At 33.8% G+C, this 9917-nt stretch overlaps 1 protein-coding gene across 1 annotated transcript; it reads right to left on the bottom strand.

The window, feature by feature from the left end:
- Positions 1-3578: 3578 nt before the first annotated feature.
- Positions 3579-8886, bottom strand: LOC133665108 (mitochondrial ubiquitin ligase activator of nfkb 1-A-like). The gene is made up of 5 exons (XM_062070317.1): positions 8841-8886; positions 8629-8744; positions 8469-8556; positions 4795-4915; positions 3579-4716 (listed from the first exon to the last, which is right to left on the bottom strand). The coding sequence occupies exons 2-5, from the start codon at positions 8740-8742 to the stop codon at positions 4227-4229; spliced, it is 813 nt and encodes a 270-aa protein (XP_061926301.1). The 5' UTR covers positions 8743-8744; positions 8841-8886; the 3' UTR covers positions 3579-4226.
- Between the last annotated feature and the right edge of the window lie 1031 nt (positions 8887-9917).

Here is a 9917-nt window from a genome sequence, read left to right as displayed (position 1 = left end):
GATAAATAAATTAAAAACATTTTCTTGAATAAAAAAGAAAGTACAACAATATAAAAACAGTTACATAGAAACTAGTAATGAATGAAAATTTGTAAAATTAACTGTTAAAGGTTAGTACTATTAGTGGACCAGCAGCACGCACAATCATGTGTGCTTACGGACTGTATCCCTTGCAGACTGTATTGATATATATTGATATATAATGTAGGAACCAGAATATTAATAACAGAAAGAAACAACCCTTTTGTGTGAATGAGTGTAAATGGGGGAGGGAGGTTTTTTGGGTTGGTGCACTAATTGTAAGTGTATCTTGTTTTTTATGTTGATTTAATTAAAAAACAAAAAATAAATTAAAAAAACTATACCGATAATAAAAAAAAAAACGATACCGATAATTTCCGATATTACATTTTAACGCATATATCGGCCGATATTATCGGCAGGCCGATATTATCGGACATCTCTACTTCAGATCTATCCGTTAATTATAAATTGTATTGTTGTTTATGTTTTTTGTTTGTTCGTTTTAGGCCTTTCTTTAAAAAAAAAAAAAACAGCTCAATTTTTTTATATGGCAAACACAAAATATGCAACATTTTCCCCAAAAAATATCACAAAGTGCAATATTTAATGTGACGTAATTGGAGCCTTGGATAGGTCAATAATTCATAATAACATTGATGTTGATTCATTATTGTTTTTTAAAGAAAGAAACAGCCTGCATGGCAGCTTTGTGTTATTGGAGTAAACATTGCATCATTTTCTTGTTACATTTCACCTCTTTGGTCTTTCATACCACTTTTTAGGTTTTTAATTTTTTTAATCGTATTTTAAAATGGGCCGTGAAAAAATGACCTGCGGGCCGCAAATGGCCCCCGGGCCGCACTTTGGACACCCCTGCCTTACATAATATTTGCCGTCACCCGCTTTTATTTTTCAACCGATTTGATAAAATAAAATAAAATAACATAATTCACTATCATTCAATGAAATGGCTAAAAGTACTGGGGTCTCCAAAATACACCTATAAAGAAAGGAAATGTTCCGTAAATTCCAGTGTTTAGTAAAGCCTTCGGAGGGACTTTGTTTATACATTCATTAGGTCAGAGGTCACAATTTTCTGTCCGAGCTCATTTCCAACATGTCAGGACTCAAGTTCTTCCACACCAAATGTATCCCAGCGTGGATTATTTTGAAAAATATAAGACTGACTTATTCAGACCATGCATATTTGTAGTGTTGATACATAAACTAGAAAAAAAAATTACAATGCATTTTTTTGAGTCAAGACTAGTGATGTGAGATACCGCTGATTTTCTTTCTGATCCGATAACAAGTAATATTCAGGCTGGTATTGGCGATACGGAACCGATACTTTGTGCATATATACCTAACCAGTCTGCTAAAATTGTTGTTTATTTTAAAATAAAACATCTATCTAAAATAAACAACAGTAAAATGTAAGAACATACAACAAAAATTGAAATGCAATACGAAAAATCTACATTTTTAACTTATTATAATAATAAACTTAGTTATCTATTTCAGATTTTTTTGTCTTTAAATCTATGTATCTGTTTTTCATACTTGACTTTTCAGTATGTGGCCCTTAGTGGAAAAAGTTTATAGACACCCCTGATCTAAAAAATACTTAAAACATAAAGTTTAGTGAATAAAAAAATAAAATACTAACTTATTAAATTTGGAAAAATGTTAGAATACTTAAATTTAATTTAATTTAAAAAAAAAAACTAACTTATTTAATTAATTTGGAAAATTCCAACAACCATAACTAACATTGTTAAATATGTAATTGAAGATTATTTTTTGACACACTATTGTATGCAGTTACACAATCATATTATTATTATTTAATTTTTACATGGGGAAAAACAACAGGAAAAATGTAAGAAAAAAGAGAAAAAAAATTGGTATGTAATTAGAAAAAGCTCAAATGTTCTAACTAATAATTAATAATAATATGATGGATCAGCACTAATACAAAGTCTATTTTTAGCTTCTTTTTTTTTTTAAATACAAAAATATCAATGTGGCCCCACATACTTTTGACTTTTCAGTAAGTGGCCCTTGGTGGAACAAGTATAGACACCCTTGATATAAAATGTTAGAAGCTCTCAAAACAAAAAATACTTGAATTAAATTTAATTAAAAAAGAATACTAACTTATTAATTTGGAAAATTACAACCACAATAAATAACACTGTTAAATATGTAATTGAAGATTATTTTTTTGACACACTATTGTATGCAGTTAATATTATTTTATTTTTACATGGGAAAAAAAAACAGGATAAATGTAAGAAAAAAGACAAAAAAATTGGTATGTAATTAGAAAAAGCTAAAATGTTCTAACTAATAATTAATAATAATATGATTGGTCACCAATAATACAAAGCTGACACTGTCTATTTTTAGCATTTTTATTTTTATTTTATTAAAAAATATCAATGTGGCCCCACATACTTTTGACTTTTCAGTAAGTGGCCCTTGGTGGAAAAAGTTAAGACACCCCTTATATAAAATGTTAGAAGTTCTCAAAATAACCAATAGTTTAATTTAATTTAATTAAAAAAAGATTACTAACTTGTTTAATTAATTTGGAAAATTACAACAACCATACTAAACACTGTTATGTGTAACTGAAGATTAGTTTTTTGACACACTATTGTATGCAGTTACACAATCATATTAATATTTTATTTTTACATGGGAAAAAACAACAGGAAAAATGTAAGAAAAAAGATTAAAAAATTGGTATGTAATTAGAAAAAGCTAAAATGTTCTAACTAAGAATTAATAATAAGATTGGTCACCAATAATACAAAGTCTATTTTTAGCATGTTTTTAAAATAAAAAAATATCAATATGGCCTCACATACTTTTGACTTTTCAGAATGCGGCCCTTGGTGGAAAAAGTTAAGACAACCCTGATATAAAATGTTAGAAGCTCTCAAAATAAACAATACTTAAATTGTATTTAATTAAAAAATAATACTTATTAAATTAATTTGGAAAATTACAACAACCATAATTAACACTGTTAAATATGTAATTGAAGATTATTTTTTTGACACACTATTGTATGCAGTTAATATTTAGATAATATTATTTTATTTTTACATGGGAAATAAAAACAGGAAAAATGTAAGAAAAAAGACAAAAAAATTGGTATGTAATTAGAAAAAGCTAAAATGTTCTAACTAATAATTAATAATAATATGATTGGTCAGCACTAATACAAAGTCTATTTTTAGCATTTTTTTAAAAATACAAAAATAACAATATGGCCCCACATACTTTTGACTTTTCAGTATGCAGCCCTTGGTGGAAAAAGTTTAGACACTCATCACCTAAAATGTTAGAAGCTCTCAAAATAAACAATTTAATTTAATTTAATTAAAAAATAATACTTATTAAATTAATTTGGAAAATTACAACCACCATAATTAACACTGTTAAATATGTAATTGAAGATAATTTTTTTGACACACTACTGTATGCAGTTACACAATCATATTATTTTATTTTCAAATGGGGGGAAAAACAACAGGAAAAATGTAAGAAGAAAGACAAAAAATTAGGTATGTAATTAGAAAAAGCTAAAATGTTCTAACTAATAATAATATGATTGGTCACCAATAATACAAACTCTATTTTTGGAATTTAAAAAAATATATCTATATGGCCCCACATATTTTTGACTTAAGTATGCGGCTCTTGGTGGAAAAAGTTAAGACACCCCTGATATGATAAACAATAATTACATTTTATTTCATTTAAAAAAGAATACAAACTTATTTAATTAATTTGGAAAATTACAACAACCATAATAAACACTGTTATATGTGTAACGGACACACTATTGTATGCAGTTAAAAAATATTTTATTAATATTATTTAATTTTTACATGGGGAAAAAACTACATGAAAAATGTAAGAAAAAAGAGAAAAAAATTGGTATGTAATTAGAAAAAGCTAAAATAACTAATAATTAATAATAATATGATTGGTCACCAATAATATCTATTTTTAGAATTGTTTTAAATAAAAAAATATCAATATGGTGGTGGAAACAGTTTGTACACTCCTGAACTAAAGTATCGATATTTTGATTTGAGAATCGATATTAGAGCATAAAGATTTGGTATCGGCGGGTACCTACAGTTGAGTATCGATCAGCACATCACTAGTCAGGACTGCTGGGACTATTTGGATCTCTCGTCCCGTCTTCCCGCCATGTTGTAAACAAGAGCGGCGAGCAGCGACGCTCCGGTGATGCCTGTAGCAGCAGTCAACATCTTCCACATGCTGGCCGCTCTCTCATGCCGCTCCATGTAGCTCTCATAGCTGCTGGGCACCAGGAGGTACTGGCGGCCATCTTGCGGCGCCTGCATCCTCCCGTGGTCTCCCTCCAGCAGCACCTCTCCGAACACAGTCAGGCTGCTCCCCACCCGCAGAATCTCCTCGCTCTCCTCTATCGCCACCGAGCGCTCGCCGCCGATGCCCCGCAACACCGCGTTCACCAGGCCATCCTCGGCCCGCCTCACGCGGTGGTGCACCTGCTCCAGGAAGTACCCCGAGCCCGCCAAGGGATCCTGCACCTTCACGTCAAAGTCGGCCATGTAGGAGCCGGGGCAGACGAGAGAGAAGGGCACGGCGTTGTTGGTTTCTCTCCGGTTCACCAGCAGAGGGCGCCTGGAGGCAGTCGCAATGTAATCAGACAATATGCTGAGAGGAAGCAGAAATATGATGTATTTATTTATTTCAATGTACCATGTTTTAGTGAGGGTGTTCCAGGATTCGGAATGTTCCTGAACTACTGTCCTCCGAAGCACACCGAAGCATTTTGGGACAAAATGGCTGCTAAGAGGCTCCTCGTCTGCCTGCACGACACCTGGAAGCATCATCGCAGTAAGTACAGAATGTGACATACTGCATATGTCAGGGGCTCTTAACCTGTTTCACTTTTCCACTACAGAGGGGCCCGGGGCCCACTCAAATATTACCACCGAATGAGTCATCTTACACTTGATTTTAATCATACTCAATAATTATATCCAACCTACTTACAGTTTAACAGGATAAACCTTGGCAGATGATATGAAAGCATGTGTACAATGTGTGTGTGTGTGTATATATATATATATATATATATATATATATATATATATATATATATATAAGGGACAAGCAGTAGAAAATGGATGTCTGTATATTTATATATTATGTATATACGTATATATCATGTATATATTATGTATGTATATATATATATATATATATATCTATGTATATATTATGTATGTATATATATCATGTATATATTGTGTATGTGTGTGTGTATATATATAAATATATCATGTATGTATGTATGTATGTGTATATATATATATATATATATATATATATATATATATATATATATATATATATATATATATATATATATATATGTATATGTGGTGTATATATATAAAATGTATGTATGTATGTATATATTATGTATGTTTATATTGTATATATCATATATATATATATATACATATCATGTATGTATGTGTATATCATGTATATATGTGTGTATATATATATATATGTAATGTATGTATGTATATCATGTATATATGTGTATGTATGTATGTATATATGTGTGTGTATGTATGTATGTATATATATATATAATATATATTTTACGTTAAATTTTATTTTCATTTTTACAATTTGATGTATAACTTGCTTTGAAATCTTAAGTCAAGCAGACATTTAAGTATTATTTTTGTATTTACACAAAAAAAGGAGAGTATGACAATATAATATTTCTTGCAATATTGGATACTATTAAAGTTGAAAAGATTTCATCCAGTACATATATTTTTGTTCAATCAAAATGGAAAAAACAAATACATTTAGAATGAAAATATAAGGTACTTTAACGATGCATATTATTTTTTTCCCGGGCCTTCGTGGGCCACATAAAATGACGTGTAGGGTAGGATAGACTTTTAACTCTGGCCATGCCACTCCCACGCCAGCAGACAATGGCGTGGAGCACTGCACAGGCCACGGTGGTGTACAGCATGTGGGTGTTGCAATGCTGGGTGCAATTGTATGTGCGTAATATTTATTGCTCATTTTTCATTGTTATACTTTTATAGCTGTATGTAGAAGTGGCGCCGCTGAACATTCACCCTTGTTTTCCTGTGTTCTTGTACCTTATTTTTTGGTGGACTTTGTATCTTCACTACAACCACATAGGTTCCCCACGGGTCACACACAGTCGCGGTCAAAAGTGTACATACACTTGTAAAGAACATCATGTCATGGCTGTCTGGAGTTAACAATCATTTCCACAACTTTTTTTGTGAAAGAGTGATTGGAGCACATACTTGTTGGTCACAAAAAACATTCATGAAGTTTGCTTCTTTTATGAATTTATTATGGGTCTACTGAAAATGTGACTTGGTCAAAAGTATACATACAACAATGTTAATATTTGCTTACATGTCCCTTGGCAAGTTTCACTGCTATAAGGCGCTTTTGGTAGCCATCCACAAGCTTCTGGTGAGGCCTTTAATCCCAGGAACACCAATTCCTACCATCAAGCATGGTGGTGGTAGTAGTATTATGCTCCGGGCCTGTTGTGCTGTCAATGGAACTGGTGCTTTAAATGGGACAATGAAAAAGGAGGATTACCTCCAAATTCTTCAGGACAACCTAAAATCATCAGCCCGGAGGTTGGGTCTTGGGCGCTTCTAGTTGAATTTTTGACCACTCCTCTTGACAAAATTGGTGCAGTTCAGCTAAATGTGTTGGTTTTCTGACATGGACTTGTTTCTTCAGCATTGTCCACACGTTTAAGTCAGGACTTTAGTTGATGTAGATGCCCATATCGGCTGTTCAGATTTACTTTACAAAAGAGAAGTGTAGGATACTTCTCTTGTTGCCTTATTTGTATTTGACCACTACTGTTTTCTGTTTATTTGTTACTGACTGTGGCAGGACACCTCTGCCTCTGTTTCACTTTATGTTGCTGGTAAATAATATGGTTGTAGTAGTAGGCTAAAGTTAAATTATTTAGTATGCACTAAAGGGGCAGAGCTATAAGAGACATTTCAGCTTTTATATTTTATAAGATATATTTTTTCTAAGAACCACAATTAATAAATATTTCAGTGAATAACTTATTGTTCAAATCTGTATATAAATATGTACATAAAGTGTTGTAATTATATTGTAAAATGGATGGACGTTTAAAACAAAACTGTTATTATTAATTATTAAGTATACATTTTTTGAGCCTTTTTAGAGAAAATATCATTGTAGTAAATTATGCAAATTACTCGATGATGTCATGTTGACCACGCCCATAGCCACGCCCCCACCGCCACAGGTATCTTGGCAGTTGAATGGAAACACTGTTGTTCTGTTGGAACACCCAACTGCGCCCAAGACCCAACCTCTGGGCTGATGATTTTAGCTTGTCCTGAAGAATTTGGAGGTAATCATCTGTGGAGGTCTCGTTTTTCCGGGTTCCTTGGACCACCAATGACGGACATGACAGGCTTGACGGTTTGGAGATTTAATTTTTCAATAAATCTCCTTCTCTGTTCGCTTTTCAGCACCCGTCTCGCTCTTCCGGTCGCTTTTTCAGCCTTCCGCGTCTTCGCTTCTGCTCGGGCTCGGGTTCGTTCTAGGCCATCCACTCCGACTTCACCAACCCCCTCCTTCCCGGCTGCTGCCCTTTTATACAGTGACAGGTGATGAGAGAACTGCGCCCAGGTGGGCCATCTACGCACCTGTCGCCCATCTCGGAGCCGGCCCCGGCGCGCCCCGCCTCGCTGCAGGTCCGCAGGCCACGCCTCCTCACATCCTCCTTTTTCATTGTCCCGTTTACTCTCTGTAAAGCACCAGTTCCATTGGCAGCAAAACAGGCCCAGAGCATAATACTACCACCACCATGTTTGACGGTAGGAATGGTGTTCCTGGGATTCCTCGGTATTGTGGCCAAACAGCTCCATTTTTGTTTCATCTGACATCACATGGACAAAGATAATAGCTTCTGGAGGAAAGTTCTGTGGTCAGATGCTGAAGAAACAAGTCCATGTCAGAAAACCAACACATTTAGCTGAACTGCACCAATTTTGGTGGTCAAAAATACAAGCAGAAGCTTGTGGATGGCTACCAAAAGCGCCTTATTGCAGTGAAACTTTCCAAGGGACATGTAAGCAAATATTAACATTGCTGTATGTATACTTTTGACCCAGCACATTTTCAGTAGACTCATAATAAATTCATAAAAGAAGCAAACTTCATGAATGTTTTTTGTGACCAACAAGTATGTGCTCCAATCACTCTATCACCAAAAAATAAGAAATGATTGTAAACTCAAGACAGCCATGACATGATGTTCTTTACAACATTTGACCATGACTTATGTGCAACATTACCTTCCACTGCAACATAGTGCAGCCTCCTGCGGGGAGACGACTTCAACACTGCGGACAAACGTTGATCAGGTCTGAACACCGGTATTTCCTGGATCAACATTAAAACGACATTTAAATAAAAAAAAACGTGCAACATTTAAAAAGCTTTAAAAAGTTTTACCTTCAGTTTCTTCAACTCTTTCTTCTTCTCGTGGTATAAGTGGTGAAACAAGCCCGAACAGGCGAAACTGGTTCCTGCCCCGAATAAAACCAAAGCGCTTATGAAGTCACTCATTTCTGTCGAGAAACAACCAAGTAGATTATTAAAAACTTGTTTATATCTTGAAAGTTGTGCGGGAGAAGTATTTAAAAATCGAAAGTGAAGACAACTACCTGCATTAATAAAAGTCCTCACTTTGTCTGATGGCCTGATTGGCTGGTGGGTTCTTCTTCTTTTATTTAATGGCAGTTGGCAAGCGTCTTTTGCAGTGCAATACCGCCACCTTCCGGAATTAAATGTGCATCGACACGCTAAACCCAAGTGTGTTTAAACTTTTTTTTTTCTTGTAATGTATTGCACGTGGAACATGTAAAATAAAAAAAACAACAGATAATTAATAATCATATTTTTGTTCAACCAGTACCGTATTTTATTGTTATAAATCAATTAAAGCAAAAAAAAATAACCGGCTTATCTTTAGGAAACCGAGCCAAAATGGCCGTCTCATTCCCCATTTCCGTTTCCTGGTTCGTTTGTTGATCTTCTATAACAGGGGTGTCAAACTCATTTTAGATCGGGGGCCACACGGAGAAAAATCTACTCCCAAGTGGGCCGGACTGGTAAAATCACGGCACGATAACTTAAAAATATAGACAAACTTCAGATTGTTTTCTTTGTTTAAAAACAGAACAAGTACATTCTGAAATTGTAGAAATCATGTTGTTTTTTTTTTTTTACACTTACATGTTGCAGTTAATAGACTTCTATCTTTATTTGTTGTTACTTATATTTTCTGAATAAATTATATGGTAATGTTCATCAGTCATTGGTGTTCATTTTCAATCTATCAAGATAAAAAACTTATATCAATATCAAATTACAGTATGTTATTTATGTAGTTTGATCATTTTCCTCGACTGGTGCACTAACCTTATGTGGTTTATTTTGTACATATATAGCATCATCTACAACGATACAAAGAATTGCTATTGCGACATCCAGTGGACACATTTAAAACAGCTGTTTCTTTCATTCATAAATTTCAGGTGCATTTTTATACTTAGCAAACTCATCCCGCGGGCCGGCTAAAACCTGTTTACGGGCCTGATCCGGCCCCCGGGCCGTACGTTTGACACCCCTGTTCTATAACCACGACATAAATTAGAAGAAAAAAGATACATTGCATATTTTGAGTCGAGATTAGTCACTTGAGATACCACTGATTTTATTTCTGATTCGATACCAAGTAA

This window comes from Entelurus aequoreus, linkage group LG14 (assembly GCF_033978785.1).
Source record: "Entelurus aequoreus isolate RoL-2023_Sb linkage group LG14, RoL_Eaeq_v1.1, whole genome shotgun sequence".
NCBI classification, from domain to species: Eukaryota; Metazoa; Chordata; class Actinopteri; order Syngnathiformes; family Syngnathidae; genus Entelurus; species Entelurus aequoreus.
Note: the sequence above shows the minus strand (reverse complement) of the source record. Positions and strands in the feature narration are given on the sequence as shown.

Bases quoted from the DNA above. Each gene is read 5' to 3' on its own strand.
- LOC133665108 (XM_062070317.1), bottom strand. From the start codon at position 8,742: ATGAGTGACTTCATAAGCGCTTTGGTTTTATTCGGGGCAGGAACCAGT. The intron at 8,557-8,628 runs GTAAAACTTTTT...ATGTTGATCCAG, and splicing joins AAGAGTTGAAGAAACTGAAG to GAAATACCGGTGTTCAGACC. The intron at 4,717-4,794 runs GTACATTGAAAT...GACTGCCTCCAG, and splicing joins AACACCCTCACTAAAACATG to GCGCCCTCTGCTGGTGAACC.